General features: G+C 46.9%; 1 protein-coding gene across 4 annotated transcripts in view; it reads left to right on the forward strand.

The window, feature by feature from the left end:
• THSD7A (thrombospondin type 1 domain containing 7A) overlaps positions 1-20,116 on the forward strand; it is a 293,377-nt gene that overhangs the window by 217,418 nt on the left and 55,843 nt on the right. For all 4 annotated transcript variants that reach the window (XR_006389941.1, XM_044293070.1, XM_044293068.1 and 1 more), the window contains exon 15: positions 10,434-10,612. Coding sequence is in view for 3 of the 4 variants with exons in the window: in XM_044293070.1 (XP_044149005.1) it covers positions 10,434-10,612 (179 nt within the window). In the remaining variant the exon portion in view is untranslated. The remainder of the gene's footprint in view (positions 1-10,433; positions 10,613-20,116) is intronic.

The raw sequence follows: 20,116 nt of genomic DNA on the forward strand, positions 1-20,116 counted from the left end.
AATGGCCAATAAATATCTTATAGCCTTGTACCTGTAGAATATAAAGTAGATCTTTAATACAAACCCTCATTACAGCCAAAACATACAGATTAAAGGGACTCTGTCACCTGCTTTTAGCATTTTAAGCTGGCACCATAGCTATGTTGACTAAAGTACCTTATTTCCAGCAGTCTTCTTTTTACTTATTTTCATTTGGTAGTTTTGATATAAAAACGATTTTTATGTTATGCTAATTAGGGTCAAAGGTGCCCAGAGGGGCGTTTTTTTCAATCTCCGGTGCCCAGTGACGCCCCCCTGCAGTGCCCAAGACAGCCTCCTTATCATCAAAACACGTCCCACAGCCCGGCAAACGGTTCCGCCCCCTCCCCACGTCATAATCTACCTTATAGAAATGCCCCGTCTTCCTTCCTGTCTGCGGCCAGAAAACTCGCGCAGGCGCATTACCGCCTGCGGCCTGCACGATCATCAACGTCCTGAGGGCAACAGCGCTCAGGTCACATCACTGGGCTCGGCGCATGCCCAGTGAGACTTTTGAGGCTGTTGCCCTCAGGAGGTTGATGATCGCGCAGGTGCAGGCCGCAGGCGGTACTGCGCCTGCGCAAGTTTTCTGGCCGCAGACAGGAAGAATCGTTAATTTCTAACGATAATTTGTTTTCCCTTAGTCCTAACAGTGGCACAGATGGGGTATTCTGCCCCTGTGGACTGGTTAGGACAGGTGGAAGTTTTAATGAAATAAAAAATAAACTGAACCTATACACGCCCTCCCTGCCCCCAATAAAGAGGGGCGTGACCCTCATGATATTGTGTAATAACAAGTAGACAAAAAATAACCACAATTACAATAAACAAAGGGGGGGAAATTTGTGTGCCACTGTTAGGACTAAGGGAAAACAAATTATTGTTAGAAATTAACGATTCCCTTACGTCCTAACCAGTGGCACAGATGGGGATTTAACAAGTAGAAACCCCCATGGGAGGGTCCTCATGCCTGGCGGAAGATAACACTGTCCGGCCAAATGAGGAATAACTATGTATTCTAGCATCCACTCTATAGTGTGAGATAAAAGTGGAGTGAGAACTCCAAGAAGCTGACTTACAGATCACGTCCAATGGGATCGAGCTTCTCTCTGCAAAAGAAGTGGCCACTGCTCGAGTAGAGTGGGCCCTTACAAACTCAGGAGGCTCCGAGCCCTGAGACATATAGGACTCCCGAATTGCCTCTTTAATCCACCGACTGATGGAGGGCTTAGAGGCTTTCCTCCCCTTATGGGTACCGGAAAAAAGGATAAGGAGGTTTTCATCCTTCCTAAATACCTTGGAGCGTTCCAGGTAAATCCTAAGACATCTCGAAATGTCGAGGGTATAGAGCCCTCTTTCCTCAGAGGAGGGGGGTGGAGCCAAAGTAAGCAGGGAGATCACCTGGTTGATATTGTCAAAGGAAGGAACCTTTGGAATGAAAGTAGGCAGAAATCTGAGAAGTACCCAATCCTGCAGGAACTTTGTATAAGGCTCAAAGGCAGAAAAGGCCTGGAGTTCCCCAACTCGCTTTGCAGAGGTAACAGCCAACAAGAAGGTGATCTTCCAGGTCAGGAACTTGAATCCCACCTCCTCTAGGGGCTCAAAGGGGGGAGATGATAACCCCCTGAGCACGACCGATAAATCCCAAACAGGGATAGGTCTGATTACTGTAGGCTTTAATCTTGAGGCTCCCTTCAGGAATCTCTTGATAAGGGGGTCTTGAGAAACAGCTCTGTTGAGACAAGCAGAGATTGCTGAAATCTGCACTTTAAGGGTAGCGGGTGATAGCCCCTTGTCCAGACCGTCTTGTAGAAATTGGAGAATTATCGGGATGGAAGCTTCAGCGGATGTCTGCTGATGCCTAGTACACCAGGATGAATTTTTTTTCCAGATTCTGGAGTAGGCCTTATTGGTAGCTTCTGATCTGGAGTGCTCTAAGGTTCTCAAGACAGACCCTGATAGCCCTTCTATCCTTGGAAGGGACTGATCAACCTCCAGGCCGTCAGATTGAACATTTGAAGATTTGAGGAGATCTGGGTGCCCCCCGACACCAGTACTCTCTCTGGGGGAAGCCTCAGAAATTGACCCAGACTCATCTGTAAGAGTTGGGTAAACCAAGCTTTTTTCGGCCAGTATGGGATAATGGCGATAACTGACGCTTGGTCCTGCCTAATTTTCATCAAGACCCTTGGTATCAAGGAAATTGGAGGGAAGATGTAGGCCAGTCTGAACCTCCATGGGATTGACAGAGCATCTATAGCCACCGGGTTGTCCTCCCTGTAAAGGGAGCAATACCTCTCCACCTTGGTGTTGAACCTCGTTGCCATGAGATCGATCTCTGGCATGCCCCACCTGAGTGTTATCTCCTTGAAGACCTCTGGATGAAGTGACCATTCTCCGGTTGGAAGACCTCGGCTCAGGCGATCCGCAATCACATTGTGAACTCCGCGAATGTGAACGGCTGATAAGTGGGTGAGGTTCAGTTCTGCCCAATCCAATATCACCCCTATCTCTCTCAGGAGACTTTGTGACCTCGTGCCTCCCTGCTTGTTGATATACAGCACAGCGGTCATGCTGTCTGACTGTACCTTCACTGCCTTCCCTCGAATGACGGGAGCAAAATGAAAAAGAGCTAGTCTGATTGCTCTGATCTCCAGAAGATTCGATGACAATAACCTCTCCTGAGGTGTCCAAGTTCCCTGGACTGTCTTGTCCTGAAGATGCACACCCCAGCCTACTAGGGATGCGTCTGAAGTAAGTATGATCCAAGAGGGCTGGATCAGGAACTTGCCGTGGACACCACCTTAGAGAGGATCGGACTTTGTAAGGCAGGGAGAGCACGGAATTGAGTCCCACTGGACTGTGATTCCACTTGGCTAGTACCTCTGACTGGAGCGGACGTAGATGCCATAATGCCCAAGGTACCGCCTCTGCGGTTGAAGACATTAGTCCCAACACCCTCGCCCACGTTCGAATCGTTACCTGTTTTGGTACAGAGAGAGAACGGGCTGTCTGTTGCACGGATTGCCTTCTTTCAGGAGTGAGATGAATCGTCATCCTGACTGAATCCACTATGAACCCCAGGAACCTTACCGAGGTGGCTGGTTGAAGTTGGGATTTGTCCCAATTGATTATCCATCCTAACTGATGTAGGAATGTAACAGCCTGTTGGATGTGTTGGGACAGGATCGCTTGGGAAGTAGCTCTGAGGAGCCAGTCATCCAGGTATGGAACTATACTCAGGCCCTGAAGCCTTAGCACGGCCACCACAGAGACCACCACCTTGGTGAAAGTGTGTGGGGCTGAAGAAATCTCAAACCGGAGGAGGGCCACAAACTGAAAATGTTTTAGGACCCCCCCTCCCCCCGATGTTTACCGCGATCCTTAAGAATCTTCTGGACCCAGGATGGATGGGAATATGGAGATAAGCATCCTTGAGGTCTAAGGTTGCCAAGAAATCTCCCGGCAAAAGAAGATTGGTCACCGACTGGATAGTCTCCATACGGAACTTCTTTTGTTTTATGAAACGGTTGAAGAACCTTAAATCTATGATCATCCTCCACCCTCCGGTATTCTTGGGTACCAGAAAAACTGGGGAGTAGATACCTGTTCCCCTCTCTTGGAGAGGAACCTCTTCTAAGGCCCCCTTCTGAAAATATTCTAGCACGTAGTTCTCTAGAATCTCCTGCTTGTTGCTGGGAAGAAGCCTTGTTTGGACGAACTTGTCCGGAGGCGGACTGCTCAGGTCCACTAGGTAGCCCTGAGAAATTATGCGCAGGACCCAACTGTCCTGGATATGGTCCTGCCAACAAGGTAGAAAATGCTGTATGCGACCGCCTACAGGAATGTGGGGAGAAGGGAGCCTGGGATCTCCAGTCAGACCAGCTAAATACCAAGAGCCTCGAAGAGGCCCGCAATCAGAGCGTCGGGGTCTTCTTGGGGGGTCTAGAACCCCGAGAGGATTTTCCTCCTCTACGGGAGCCTCTGGGCTCTGGGTTGAGGTTCTGACCTGGAACCTCTTTGCCCCGACCGCGAAAGGACTGCTGGGGAAGGGACTTGCCCTTCTTGTCTGACAGTCCCTCCATTATTTGGTCGAGCTCTGCACCAAAGAGTTTGCCGGGCTCATATGCTTTGAGGTCGTATCGGCCTTCTAAGGTTTCAACCAAAGCGGACGCCTGCCCGCGGTTGAGAGCGCCATGGACTTAGATACCAGCTTCAACTGTTGTGGAGCTGCGTCACACAGGAAGTCTATGGCAAGGCTGGCCGTTTTACATGAGGCCAGAATGTCGTCCCTAGAGACTCCCTGGTCTAGGTCAGACTGAATTTGGTTAAATCTTGTCCTCAGAAAATTCGCCACTTCGGACGAAGAAATCGCGACCGAGGCGGAGGCCAAGGCTGAGGAATAAGCGCGCCTAAGGGCGCAATCCGCCTTCCGATCCATTGGGTCTTGCAAACTTGACCCGTCGTCTGATGGGATTAGGGTCCTTCTCGATAGCTTTGCAATCGCCATGTCCACTTTGGGGACAGGCCCCCAGGAAGACACCTGATCTTCTTTGACCGGAAAAACTGCCTTGAATCTTTTGGTCAACACTGGACCCTTCTCCGGCTTTCTCCATTCCGTCTTCATCAGAGATAGGAGAGAGCTGTCTGCTTTAAAGGCCCTAGGCCCCTTAGAGGCGGAAGATGAGGCTTCCCCTGGATCAACGTCCTGGTCCCCCGACCGGACGGATCTTAGTAGCCACTGAGCTTTCTCCAGCGGAAAAAAATACGAACACCCGTACAAATCGTAGCGGGCGCATGCCAGGGCGCATGCTCCTGGCAGGGCATCGCAATACCTATTGCGCATGCGCCCGCTACGATTTGTACCGCACAGCCGCAGTGGAAAGGGACAGGGGAGGGGAGTAAACGGGCGGGCAGAGGCGCACGGAGGGCGGAGTTATCAGCCGTTTAGGAGGTGCCTGCCTGGGGCTCCGAGGATTGAGAGACCGCCCTGGGCACTTGAGAGGGCTCAGAAGATAATCTTATAAGTTCGTTTTCTGCAAATTGAAAAGTCAGTTTTCTACCACAAAGGTACCGTTTTTATGTTCTGGCTGGATCACATAACCCTATTTTAACGGTCTAACATGCTAAAATGTGGTGACAGACTCCCTTTAAGTCAACATAGCTTAAAATGCTAAAAGCAGGTGACAGAATCCCTTTAAATATGGTGGGATTTAGGGATCTAAATTAAGGCCATGAACAGGCAGATGTGTCCCCAACACCAACGCCTTGAGGTCAACTGCTGGTTTCCCGACTTCCAATTGCAACTGTTGAGTATGTAATGTATGAAATTGGCTCTACCATTTACTTTCCTATCAGAAGGGACAGACATGGAGCAATTCTGGCTCTTGGATTGGAATCTTTGAGTTGTAAACTAAACTAAAACTAAAATAAAAATGTTCTTCACTAGTAAGTATGAAGACACAAGTCATAATTTCCTTGAAGTTTTTGGAAAATGTGGGTTTCGACCTAAAAAGACATCTGTAATGGTTGTCACCTAGCTTTCACAGAAAAAAACATAGACAGGGCTATTTTTACATCTATCCTTTTTATTTTGACTCTTTTCAAATGACACATTAAAGGGGTTCTCCAATGTCATCAAGAGTCTGACTCCCAGCATCCCCACTGATCAGCTGTTGAAGGATAAGGCGATACTCACCGAAGGACTGGTGAGTGCTACGGCCCCCTCAGAGCTTACCAAGTACAGCACCATCCATTGTTTAGTGGCTGTGCTTGGTATTGCAGCTTAACCTTATTCACTTGAATGGGACCGGGCTGCATCCAGGCAATGTGACCGAGGAACAGGGGCGAATTGGCCATAGACCTTACAGTGAAATTTCCCGGTGGGCCGATGCGCTGGGGGGGGCCTTCCTCATGGCCGGCCATTAAAAGTTTTGGGGATTTATTTTGTTTCTGCTAGCAGTATTTTATTATGGACTGTGGTATTTGGCTCTGTTAGGGTGGTATAATGTGCCACAATATGGTATTGCTGGCTCTGCCTTCCACAAATTTGACCCCGACTACAAAACGGGGCCAATTTTTTTTTTTTTTCCAGGCCCACTTTAAGTTCCTAGTCCGCCCCTGCCGATGAATGTAACGTCACATGACCTAGAAAAAGGCCTAAGTAGTCACAGAGCTCTGCAACCCCTTCAAACAGATGATCGGGGGACGGGTGCTGGGAATCAAACCCCCACTGACCACATACTGATGCCCTTCCTGAGGATAGGCCATTAATATCAAAATCCTGGAGATCCCTTCAATGACAATCACATGATAAACTGCTTTTTATTTTATTTGATGTCATAATAAAAAAATATAAACTATAATATTAATATAATATAGACCATTAAAGGGAAATAAATGTTTACTAGGTACGGGTCCCACCTCTAGGACAGGGGTCACTTGTCTCATGGCTGCTGTGAATGTGCTTGTTTATTTTTAGGACCCTGATAGAAGTAAATGGAAAGTGCTGAGTGTACACCTGTCCATTCACAGCAGCCATAAGACCGGGATGGGGGGAACCTGCATTATCATGATAGATGCAGAGGAACGTTGCGAATACCGCTCCCTGTCATTGCACCCACTACTTACAAAGAAATGTGCTTCGTGATAAAGTAATTTGTCACAAAGCGGATTTTTGGGTAAAATTCGGTGAAGCAGCCAAAACGAATTTATGCCATTTATGCTCATTAATAATAATAATACACAATAATAATAATTAGAAAAGAATAAGACTACTAGAAATATTGTGCTAGTAATAAACGCTGTAAATAATAATAATAATAAATATAATAAAATAATAATAATAACACACACAAAAGTATACTATAATAAGACACGATAATAATACACACATAGTCCAAAATAATAAATATAATATAATAATATATTGAAATAATTATAGATGATAATAATTAAAATTATTATCTTTGTATGAATAACATCCAGTATTTTTATGACTAATGTACCGGTATATCTTTTATTTCACTTATATCATCTCTTTATTCTCCGCCACCATTATTTTATACAATATTGCTTTTCCAGTTTTATTAGCTGACTGTTGAATTACACAGATAAAGCCAAGAGCTAGAGCTAAAGCGCTACAAGAAAAATTACAAATCTGCATCTAATAATTTGTGTTCGCGGTTAGTTATTAAATAAAGCTCCGCGGGTAAAAAACCAAGGAGGCCGAGCCTTCGTAGAAACCGCAAATCCACAGTTCCTGCAAATTAATTTTGTATAATGATTGATAGCGCTGATTAAGCTGAAGTGAGCGGCACTGTGCGCGAAGATACAGCGAGATATAGTCCCAATTAATTCTGCATGCTACCAGTATAATTTAATGTGTGAAACAAGTAATAAAATGTTTTATTGGATTACATGGGGAGATAGTAGGCTCCGATTTCCTTTTGATATATTACTTTCTGCCACACAGATTATAATATTTTCCAGCTGCAGAGATATGAATTTAGCAGAGTCCACATCTAGATCTGCTGTGCCGCCGAGATAAGAAAATGATTCTTCTGCGGAGATAAAATTATGTAAAGTTTCCCATAGACTCCATAATTTTTATTTCCTTTGTACGTGCTGAGAGAATAACGGGAATTGCGAGCGAGCTCGAGTGAACAAAGGAAACGCCCTCATGTGACTCAAGTCAAAAAGTAATACTTAAAGGGGTCGTGTCCCTTCAGCAAACTTTGTCTACAGGATAAATGCCATTTGCTGAAGCGAGACGACATCTCTTAAAGGGGTTGTCAATTTTGGGTAGTCCGAATTTGATAAATGAGTACCCAGATAAGTTGGTCGCAGGACAGAGAGGGTGTCAGGGACACAGAGGGGGGAGAGGACCCACTAGAGTGACGAGGGGTTTTAAAACAAGTACCGTAACCTGCATCAACGCTATTCTGGGGGTCTCTTGGATCACTGCGCCCTCTCGTACTCTGGATCAAAGAGACGCTGAGCCTACGAAGGAGCAAGAGGAAAGGGTCCTGCAGCCTTCAGGACCTGGAGATAACCCGCTCATTACCCTGGACCTCCAGGGGTTTTATTATTATTGTTATACATTGATGTTATTATTGTTATTATTATTAGAGATGAGCGAATCGAATAACACAAAGTGGAATTCGATCCGAATTTCAGGATAAATTCAATTCACCTTGAAGCCGAATTTCCTCGTGCTTTGTGTCAGCGAAACGATTTAACCTGAAATAGTATAAAAAACCAAAAAATTCAAACTTACCGCCTCCATTTGCTCGCAACGGGCTGCCAGCCTCCATCTTGCTTGAAGATCTCGGCCGAAATCCCGTGCGGCGCGAGATTACATCATCACGCCGGCCGGCGTGATGACGTAATCTCGCGCCGCACAGGATTTCGGCCGTGATCTTCAAGCAAGATGGTGGCGGCCTTTGTAATTCGTCACAAAGCAAATTTTTGGGTGAAATTTGGCGAATCAGCCGAATCGAACTTTTAAGAAATTCACTCATCTCTATTTATTATTATTATTATTATTATTAACCCTCTTCACCACCAGGAATATGATTATGATGATTATTATTGTAATTAATCCCTTTTTGTGCCATCAGGATGATGACGATTATTATTATTATTAAAGTGTTGAGCTAAGGCTACTTTCACACAAGCGTTATTCTTTTACGGCATAGAGTTCCGTCCTAGGGGCTCTATACCGGAAAAGAACTGATCAGTTTTATCCCCATGCATTCTGAATGGAGAGTAATCCGTTCAGGATGCATCAGGATGTCTTCAGTTCAGTCTTTTTGACTGATCAGGACAGAGAAAAAAAAATGCTGCATGCTACGGTTTTGTCTCCGGCCCAAAAAACTGAAGACTCATCCGGCATTTTTTTCCATAGGCATTCAAAATACTGGAATGCATGCGCAGACCGAAAAAAATGTGACAAAAATAAATGCCCGATCCGTTTTTTCCAGATGACACCGGAAAGACTGATCCGGCATTTTAATGCATTTGTAAGACTGATCAGGATCACTCTGCCGCAAGTGTGAAAGTAGCCTAATCGAAGTTCACAAAGTGGACTTTGATCCAAATTTCAGGGAAAATTCAATTCACTGCAAAGCTGAATTTCCTCTTGCTTCGTCGTAATGAATCGATTTTCCCTGAAATGGCAGGAATTTTTTTTTAAAAAAAAAAAAATCATTATTACCTCATCTATTTCAGCGCGAAGAGGCTGCCGCCGCCATATTGATTGAAGATCCTGTGCGAAATCCTGTGCACGGTGACGTATGACGTCACCACGCCGGCCAATTTCATGACGTCGTCAAGTCTCCCAGTGAGATTTTGTGGTGGATCTTCAATTAAGATGGCGGCGGCGGCCTCTTCGCGTTCAAATGGAAGAGGCAAGTATGATTTATTTATTTTTTAGACTTTAATATTAAAGTCAGATGCCGCGATCAGCGATGATCTGAGGGGTACAATGACGGGGGGCACCCGCTATTCACAAAGATTTTTATTTTATTTTTTAAATTCAGCAAAGCAGTCAAATCGAATTTTCCATAACTTGGCTCAACACTAGTTACTACTATAACTACTACTAACCCTCGTCACTGCTCTAGGCCACCAGGAATCTAATAATAACAATAATAATAATAATTATTATTATTATCATTTTATTATTTTTTTATTAATTTATTGTTATCATCCTATTTACTGCTCTAGACCACCCGTATTATTAGTAGTAATAGTATTTATTACTATGGTTGTTGTAATTATTACCAGTAATCCTTGAACAGATCTCAACCGCCAGACAACCCTTTCCGTGGGTATTACATTACTGCCTTCACTACCGTAGACTAACAAGGATGATACCAATTGCTTGGAGTGCAGATAATACTATCCAGTTGTATCCTGGAGAAATGATAGGAAATATGTTTTTTTTAGTTATAATACTCAGGATGGACCTTGCAGGGACCTTCACTTTTTTGTCCATCCCTACAGGATGTCCCATTGTTGGGACCTCTAGTGATTAGCTGTAAGGTATAAGGGAAACGGGCAGCAAGTGCTCAATTTTCCTGCAGCGCCACCACAGGGGGAATTGAGCATTGCACATCGCCCTCTGACATCAGTGGGATATCTGAGTAATGTATCTGATATTGAAGCTGCTCTTCCTTCTAACAGACGAGGGTTGAGAACCCCTGGTGCAGATATCTGGAGTCCGTTCAGCTCCCTATAAATCTATAAACGTTTGTTGTCCAGAATATTCTGTCCTATGATCGGATATGTTCGCATGTGAATTGCGGGTGCTTACGGCCCATGTGGATCAATCGTTTGGGTTCCCCTATGTCATCTTTATGGATTCGAATCTCCATCTTGTTGTTGTTGATCACTTTTTACCTCCCCATTAGGTTACATAGAAGAAGCGTGCATTATCCCCTGCCCCTCCGACTGTAAGCTCAGCGAATGGTCCAACTGGTCACGATGCAGCAAGTCATGCGGAAGTGGAGTCAAGGTTCGATCCAAGTGGCTACGAGAGAAACCTTATAATGGAGGGAGGCCCTGTCCAAAGCTGGACCATACCAATCAGGTTTGTGAATCTTACATTTAAATACTGAACATAGTCTCTACTTACAATATTGATCTGGAGCGGCATCGTGGCTTCTACTCATCCAGGGCTGTATGCAGAATTCTGCCGGCACATCATATATGTTGACGCTGTGCTGACAGACACCCCCTTGGAGGATAGTTTAGACTCTAAATAGTACAACATGCCGGTGAACTGCATTGTGGGTGATTTCTTGTGGAGCAGGTCATTTTTGGTCACCAAGAACATGTTCCTTAATCAATTAAGTAAAATGTGGTCCAAATACCCTAGAAGCCATATCAACGAAAAAATTAAAATGGTCCTAGACTATAGGTCTTACCTCTAAGTCGTCAGTAAGATGGGTGGCAGTTTTTGGAAAAATACTTGTCATTTCAGCCTACAAAATGCCTCTAAACTGCCATATAGTACCAAGATATTACCACTAGGGATGAGCGAACTCGAACTGTATAGTTCGGGTTCGTACCGAATTTTGGGGTGTCCGTTACACGGACCCGAACCCGGACATTTTCGTAAAAGTCCGGGTTCGGGTTCGGTGTTCGTCGCTTTCTTGGCGCTTTTGTGACGCTTTCTTGGCGCTTTTTGAAAGGCTGCAAAGCAGCCAATCAACAAGCGTCATACTACTTGCCCCAAGAGGCCGTCACAGCCATGCCTACTATTGGCATGGCTGTGATTGGCCAGAGCACCATGTGACCCAGCCTCTATTTAAGCTGGAGTCACATAGCGCCGCCCGTCACTCTGCTCTGATTAGCGTAGGGAGAGGTTGCGGATGCGACAGTAGGGCGAGATTAGGCAGATTAACTCCTCCAAAGGACTTCACTTGATTAATCGATCGATCTGCAGCTGTGCATCATTGAGCTGCTGAAATTCAAATGCTCACTCACTGTTTTTAGGCTGCCCAGACCGTTTGTCAGTCACTTTTTTCTGTGGTGATCGGCGGCCATTTTGTGTCTTGTGGTGCGCCAGCACAAGCTGCGACCAAGTGCATCCAAGCTGCGACCAAGTGCATTTAACCCTCAATGGTGTGGTTGTTTTTTGGCTAAAGCCTACATCAGGGTAAAGCTGTCACACCAAGTGCATTTAACCAGCAATAGTCTGTTCATTTTTTGGCCATATACTACATCAGGGGCAAGCTGCGCCTGTCACCAAGTGCATTTAACCCTCAATGGTGTGGTTGTTTTTTGGCTAAAGCCTACATCAGGGTGAAGCTGTCACACCAAGTGCATTTAACCAGCAATAGTCTGTTTATTTTTTGGCCATATACTACATCAGGGGCAAGCTGCGCCCGTCACCAAGTGCATTTAACCCTCAGTAGTGTGGTTGGTCAAGCTGTCACACCAAGTGCATTTAACCAGCAATAGTCTGTTCATTTTTTGGCCATATACTACATCAGGGGCAAGCTGCGCCCGTCACCAAGTGCATTTAACCCTCAGTAGTGTGGTTGGTCAAGCTATCACACCAAGTGCATTTAACCAGCAATAGTCTGTTCATTTTTTGGCCATATACTAAATCAGGGGCAAGCTGCGCCCGTCACCAAGTGCATTTAACCAGCAATAGTCTGTTCATTTTTTGGCCATATACTACATCAGGGGCAAGCTGTGCCCATCACCAAGTGCATTTAACCCTCAGTAGTGTGGTTGGTCAAGCTATCACACCAAGTGCATTTAACCAGCAATAGTCTGTTCATTTTTTGGCAATATACTACATCAGGGGCAAGCTGCGCCCGTCACCAAGTGCATTTAACCCTCAGTAGTGTGGTTGGTCAAGCTATCACACCAAGTGCATTTAACCAGCAATAGTCTGTTCATTTTTTGGCCATATACTAAATCAGGGGCAAGCTGCGCCCGTCACCAAGTGCATTTAACCAGCAATAGTCTGTTCATTTTTTGGCCATATACTACATCAGGGGCAAGCTGCGCCCATCACCAAGTGCATTTAACCCTCAGTAGTGTGGTTCGTCAAGCTGTGACACCAAGTGCATTTAACCAGCAATAGTCTGTTCATTTTTTGGCCATATACTACATCAGGGGCAAGCTGCGCCCGTCACCAAGTGCATTTAACCCTCAGTAGTGTGGTTCGTCAAGCTGTCACACCAAGTGCATTTAACCAGCAATAGTGTGGTTATTTTTTGGCCATATCCCAGTCTAATTCTGTCACTAAACCCATACCTGTCACCCAGCGCCTAAATACTAGGCCTCAAATTTATATCCCGCTAAATCTCTCGTTACCGCTGTCCTGTTGTGGCTGGGAAAGTTATTTAGTGTCCGTCAAAGCACATTTTTTGTTCTGGGTTGAAGTACAATTCCCAATTTAGCAATTTCATAATTTAGTGGTTTCTGCTATATCAGAGCTATTTGAAATCTAGCCCTAAAAGGGTAGATCATATTGAAGGTGCAGATAGGGTCATTCAGAATAACTTCACACACCCGCTACTGTGCATTTCCAAGTCTAATTCTGTCACTAAACCCATACCTGTCACCCAGCGCCTAAATACTAGGCCTCAAATTTATATCCAGCTGAATTTGAATACAATACATTGGGCCAAATAATATTTTTGTTGTTGTGGTGAACCATAACAATGAGGAAAACATCTAGTAAGGGACGCGGACGCGGACATGGTCGTGGTGGTGTTAGTGGATCCTCTGGTGCTGGGAGAGGACGTGGCCGTTCTGCCACATCCACACGTCCTAGTGTACCAACTACCTCAGGTCCCAGTAGCCGCCAGAATTTACAGCGATATATGGTGGGGCCCAATGCCGTTCTAAGGATGGTAAGGCCTGAGCAGGTACAGGCATTAGTCAATTGGGTGGCCGACAGTGGATCCAGCACGTTCACATTATCTCCCACCCAGTCTTCTGCAGAAAGCGCACAGATGGCGCCTGAAAACCAACCCCATCAGTCTGTCACATCACCCCCATGCATACCAGGGAAACTGTCTCAGCCTCAAGTTATGCAGCAGTCTCTTATGCTGTTTGAAGACTCCGCTGGCAGGGTTTCCCAAGGGCATCCACCTAGCCCTTCCCCAGCGGTGAAAGATATAGAATGCACTGACGCACAACCACTTATGTTTCCTGATGATGAGGACATGGGAATACCACCTCAGCATGTCTCTGATGATGACGAAACACAGGTGCCAACTGCTGCGTCTTTCTGCAGTGTGCAGACTGAACAGGAGGTCAGGGATCAAGACTGGGTGGAAGACGATGCAGGGGATGATGAGGTCCTAGACCCCACATGGAATGAAGGTCGTGCCACTGACTTTCACAGTTCGGAGGAAGAGGCAGTGGTGAGACCGAGCCAACAGCGTAGCAAAAGAGGGAGCAGTGGGCAAAAGCAGAACACCCGCCGCCAAGAGACTCCGCCTGCTACTGCCTGCCGCCATCTGGGACCGAGCACCCCAAAGGCAGCTTCAAGGAGTTCCCTGGCATGGCACTTCTTCAAACAATGTGCTGACGACAAGACCCGAGTGGTTTGCACGCTGTGCCATCAGAGCCTTAAGCGAGGCATTAACGTTCTGAACCTGAGCACAACCTGCATGACCAGGCACCTGCATGCAAAGCATGAACTGCAGTGGAGTAAACACCTTAAAACCAAGGAAGTCACTCAGGCTCCCCCTGCTACCTCTTCTGCTGCTGCCGCCTCAGCCTCTTCTGCTGCTGCCGCCTCGGCCTCTTCGTCCGCCTCTGGAGGAACGTTGGCACCTGCCGCCCAGCAAACAGGGGATGTACCACCAACACCACCACCACCACCTCCGTCACCAAGCGTCTCAACCATGTCACACGGCAGCGTTCAGCTCTCCATCTCACAAACATTTGAGAGAAAGTGTAAATTCCCACCTAGCCACCCTCGATCCCTGGCCCTGAATGCCAGCATTTCTAAACTACTGGCCTATGAAATGCTGTCATTTAGGCTGGTGGACACAGACAGCTTCAAACAGCTCATGTCGCTTGCTGTCCCACAGTATGTTGTTCCCAGCCGCCACTACTTCTCCAAGAGAGCCGTGCCTTCCCTGCACAACCAAGTATCCGATAAAATCAAGTGTGCACTGCGCAACGCCATCTGTGGCAAGGTCCACCTAACCACAGATACGTGGACCAGTAAGCACGGCCAGGGACGCTATATCTCCCTAACTGCACACTGGGTAAATGTAGTGGCAGCTGGGCCCCAGGCGGAGAGCTGTTTGGCACACGTCCTTCCGCCGCCAAGGATCGCAGGGCAACATTCTTTGCCTCCTGTTGCCACCTCCTCCTTCTCGGCTTCCGCCTCCTCTTCTTCCACCTGCTCATCCAGTCAGCCACACACCTTCACCACCAACTTCAGCACAGCCCGGGGTAAACGTCAGCAGGCCATTCTGAAACTCGGCGGGGTATAGAACAACAGACCGACGAGTGGTTGCTGCCGGTGAGCCTCAAGCCCGGCCTGGTGGTGTGCGATAATGGGCGAAATCTCGTTGCAGCTCTGGGACTAGCCAATTTGACGCACATCCCTTGCTTGGCGCATGTGCTGAATTTGGTGGTGCAGAAGTTCATTCACAACTACCCCGACATGTCAGAGCTGCTGCATAAAGTGCGGGCCGTCTGTTCGCGCTTCCGGCGTTCACATCCTGCTGCTGCTCGCCTGTCTGCGCTACAGCGTAACTTCGGCCTTCCCGCTCACCGCCTCATATGCGACGTGCCCACCAGGTGGAACTCCACCTTGCACATGCTGGACAGACTGTGCGAGCAGCAGCAGGCCATAGTGGAGTTTCAGCTGCAGCACGCACGGGTCAGTCGCACTACAGAACAGCACCACTTCACCACCAATGACTGGGCCTCCATGCGAGACCTGTGTGCCCTGTTGCGCTGTTTCGAGTACTCCACCAACATGGCCAGTGGCGATGACGCCGTTATCAGCGTTACAATACCACTTCTATGTCTCCTTGAGAAAACACTTAGGGCGATGATGCAAGAGGAGGTGGCCCAGGAGGAGGAGGAGGAGGAGGAGGAGGAAGAGGGGTCATTTTTAGCACTTTCAGGCCAGTCTCTTCGAAGTGACTCAGAGGGAGGTTTTTGGCAACAGCAGAGGCCAGGTACAAATGTGGCCAGACAGGGCCCACTACTGGAGGACGAGGAGGACGAGGATGAGGAGGAGGTGGAGGAGGATGAGGATGAAGCATGGTCACAGCGGGGTGGCACCCAACGCAGCTCGGGTCCATCACTGGTGCGTGGCTGGGGGGAAAGGCAGGACGATGACGATACGCCTCCCACAGAGGACAGCTTGTCCTTACCCCTGGGCAGCCTGGCACACATGAGCGACTACATGCTGCAGTGCCTGCGCAACGACAGCAGAGTTGCCCACATTTTAACCTGTGCGGACTACTGGGTTGCCACCCTGCTGGATCCACGCTACAAAGACAATGTGCCCACCTTACTTCCTGCACTGGAGCGTGATAGGAAGATGCGCGAGTACAAGCGCACGTTGGTAGACGCGCTACTGAGAGCATTCCCAAATGTCACAGGGGAACAAGTGGAAGCCCAAGGCCAAGGCAGAGGAGGAGCAAGAGGTCGCCAAGGCAGCTGTGTCAATGCCAGCTCCTCTGAGTGCAGGGTTAGCATGGCAGAGATGTGGAAAACTTTTGTCAACACGCCACAGCTAACTGCACCACCACCTGATACGCAACGTGTTAGCAGGAGGCAACATTTCACTAACATGGTGGAACAGTACATGTGCACACCCCTCCACGTACTGACTGATGGTTCGGCCCCATTCAACTTCTGGGTCTCTAAATTGTCCACGTGGCCAGAGCTAGCCTTTTATGCCTTGGAGGTGCTGGCCTGCCCGGCGGCCAGCGTTTTGTCTGAACGTGTATTCCGCACGGCAGGGGGCGTCATTACAGACAAACGCAGCCGCCTGTCTACAGCCAATGTGGACAAGCTGACGTTCATAAAAATGAACCAGGCATGGATCCCACAGGATCTGTCCGTCCCTTGTCCAGATTAGACATTAACTACCTCCCCTTAACCATATATTATTGGACTCCAGGGCACTTCCTCATTCAATCCTATTTTTATTTTCATTTTACCATTATATTGCGAGGCTACCCAAAGTTGAATGAACCTCTCCTCTGTCTGGGTGCCGGGGCCTAAATATATGCCAATGGACTGTTCCAATGTTGGGTGACGTGAAGCCTGATTCTCTGCTATGACATGCAGACTAATTCTCTGCTGACATGAAGCCAGATTGTCTGTTACGGGACCTCTCTCCTCTGCCTGGGTGCTGGGTAGTGTTGAGCGCGAATATTCGAAAAGCAAATTTTTTGGGCGAATATCGCAACTTCGCGATTTCGCAAATATTTCGAATATAGTGCTATATATTCGTAAAAACGAATATTCGTTTTTTGTTTTTTTCCCCCCCCCCACAAAATTACAGTACACATATAATTGATTGTTTCCCAAAGGTCCAACAGCTCAGATCTTACTCACATTGCCTAGAAAGTGATTGAGGCGCGAATCTTCGTAAGGCGATTTTATTAGCGCACATGCGAATATCGGCACGTCCCAGAACAGAGGCAAAGGGCTTTGCATTCATACATTAGTGAATTGAGTTGCGAATCTTCGTAAGGCGATTTTATTAGCGCACATGCGAATATCTACACTTGTCCCAGAACAGAGGCAAAGGGCTTTGCATTCATACATTAGTGATTGAATTGAGCTGCGAATCTTCGTAAGGCGATTTTATTAACGCAAATGCAAATATCTACACTTGTCCCCAGAACAGAGAGGCAAAGGCCTGTGCATTCATATAGTATAGCACCATATTCGCGAATACGTAGAACTTCGTAAAATTCGATTTACGAATATTCGTATTTTTTATTTTACTTTCCACCTTACAGATTACATTGATCTGTACTCTGTCAACTACTGTCATCACCCCCCACTGTATCTCGATTGATTCCCAAAAGTCTCACATTCCCTAGAAAGTGATTGAGGTGCGAATCTTCGTAAGGCGATTTTATTAGCGCACATGCGAATATCTACACTTGTCCCAGAACAGAGGCAAAGGGCATTGCATTCATACATTAGTGATTGAATTGAGTTGCGAATCTTCGTAAGGCGATTTCATTAGCGCACATGTGAATTTTGCATAGCATATGTATTATGCGATGCGAAAATTCGAATTATCGCATATGCGAAATAATAACGAATTTGAATAATCGCGAATATTTTACGAATATTATTTCGAATATTCGCGAAATTTCGCGAATTCAAATATGGGACATGCCGCTCAACACTAGTGCTGGGCCTAAATTTATGACAATGGACTGTTGCAGTGGTGGCTGACGTGAAGCCTGATTCTCTGCTATGACATGCAGACTAATTCTCTGCTGACATGAAGCCAGATTGTCTGTTACGGGACCTCCCTCCTCTGCCTGGGTGCTGGGCCTAAATATATGCCAATGGACTGTTGCAGTGGTGGCTGACGTGAAGCCTCATTCTCTGCTATGACATGCAGAATGATTCTCTGCTGACATGAAGACAGATTCTCTGTTACGGGACCTCTCTCCTCTGCCTGGGTTCCGGGGCCTAAATATCTGAGAATGGACTGTTCCAGTGGTGGGTGACGTGAAGCCAGATTCTCTGCTATGGGACCTCTCTCCAATTGATTTTGGTTAATTTTTATTTATATAATTTTTATTTTTATTCATTTCCCTATCCACATTTGTTTGCAGGGGATTTACCTACATGTTGCTGCCTTTTGCAGCCCTCTAGCCCTTTCCTGGGCTGTTTTACAGCCTTTTTAGTGCCGAAAAGTTCGGGTCCCCATTGACTTCAATGGGGTTCGGGTTCGGGACGAAGTTCGGATCGGGTTCGGATCCCGAACCTGAACATTTTCGGGAAGTTCGGCCGAACTTCTCGAACCCGAACATCCAGGTGTTCGCTCAACTCTAATTACCACCATAAACCACTGTAATTGCTCCCGGTTTGGGGCTCTCTGAGGGCAACTTTTTACTACTTGCAAGGAGTAAGTTCTAAAGAAGTATCAAAATTCTGCAAAATAAATTTCCCAAATTGTACTTCATCGGCCCCCAACCACACGCAACTCCTACTGGTCACTACTTCACAGAGCCATTTGTTCAGTCACTGGGTGAAGTGCAGAGGCGTAACTAGAACTGACTGGGCCCCACAGCAAATTTATGTACGGGGCCCCCCACACACACACGTCTTCACAAACCACCTCCTCCTGTGCAAACCCCTCTTATATGGCTATTTTGTGACTTTTTATTTACTGTATCTACTGTCATTTTTAGCACGACTTTGTTTTTTAACATTTCCAGTTGCTGACGGGGTTAATATTCAACTCAACCCCTTTAAAACCTGCGCTGCAATAGTAATAGACCTGTCTGACTTACCTCTACATATCCACAAGTATTTTAGCCTTTCATACTGCAGCCATGGACGCAGTCATACACGCACTCTCCACATACATGGACGCAGTTATACACGCACTCTCCACATACATGGACGCAGTCATACACGCACTCTCCACGTACATGGACGCAGTCATACACGCACTCTCCGCGTACATGGACGCAGTCATACACGCACTCTCCATGTACATGGACGCAGTTATACACGCACTCTCCACGTACATGGACGCAGTCATACACACACTCTCCACGTACATGGACGCAGTCATACACACACTCTCCACGTACATGGACGCACTCATACACACACTCTCCACATACATGGACGCAGTCATACACACACTCTCCACGTACATGGACGCAGTCATACACACACTCTCCACATACATGGACGCACTCATACACACACTCTCCACATACATGGACACACTCATACACGCACTCTCCACATACATGGACGCAGTTATACACGCACTCTCCACATACATAGACGCAGTCATACACAGACTCTCCACATACATGGACGCACTAATACACACACTCTCCACATACATGGACACACTCATACACGCACTCTCCACATACATGGACGCAGTCATACACACACTCTCCACAAACATGGACGCAGTCATACACACACTCTCCACATACATGGACGTAGTCATACACACACTCTCCACATACATGGACACACTCATACACACACTCTCCACATACATGGACGCAGTCATACACACACTCTCCACATACATGGACGTAGTCATACACACACTCTCCACATACATGGACGCACTCATACACACACTCTCCACAAACATGGACGCAGTCATACACACACTCTCCACGTACATGGACGCAGTCATACACACACTCTCCACATACATGGACGCACTCATACACGCACTCTCCACATACATGGACGCACTCATACACACACTCTCCACATACATGGACGCACTCATACACAGACTCTCCACATACAGGGGCGCACTTATACACACAGTCACCACATACATGGACGCACACATATACAATACACATATATAGACACCCAGCTTTCCTGCTGTGCCTCTCCCCCATAC

This window comes from Bufo gargarizans, chromosome 5 (assembly GCF_014858855.1).
Source record: "Bufo gargarizans isolate SCDJY-AF-19 chromosome 5, ASM1485885v1, whole genome shotgun sequence".
In the NCBI taxonomy this organism is placed as follows: domain Eukaryota; kingdom Metazoa; phylum Chordata; class Amphibia; order Anura; family Bufonidae; genus Bufo; species Bufo gargarizans.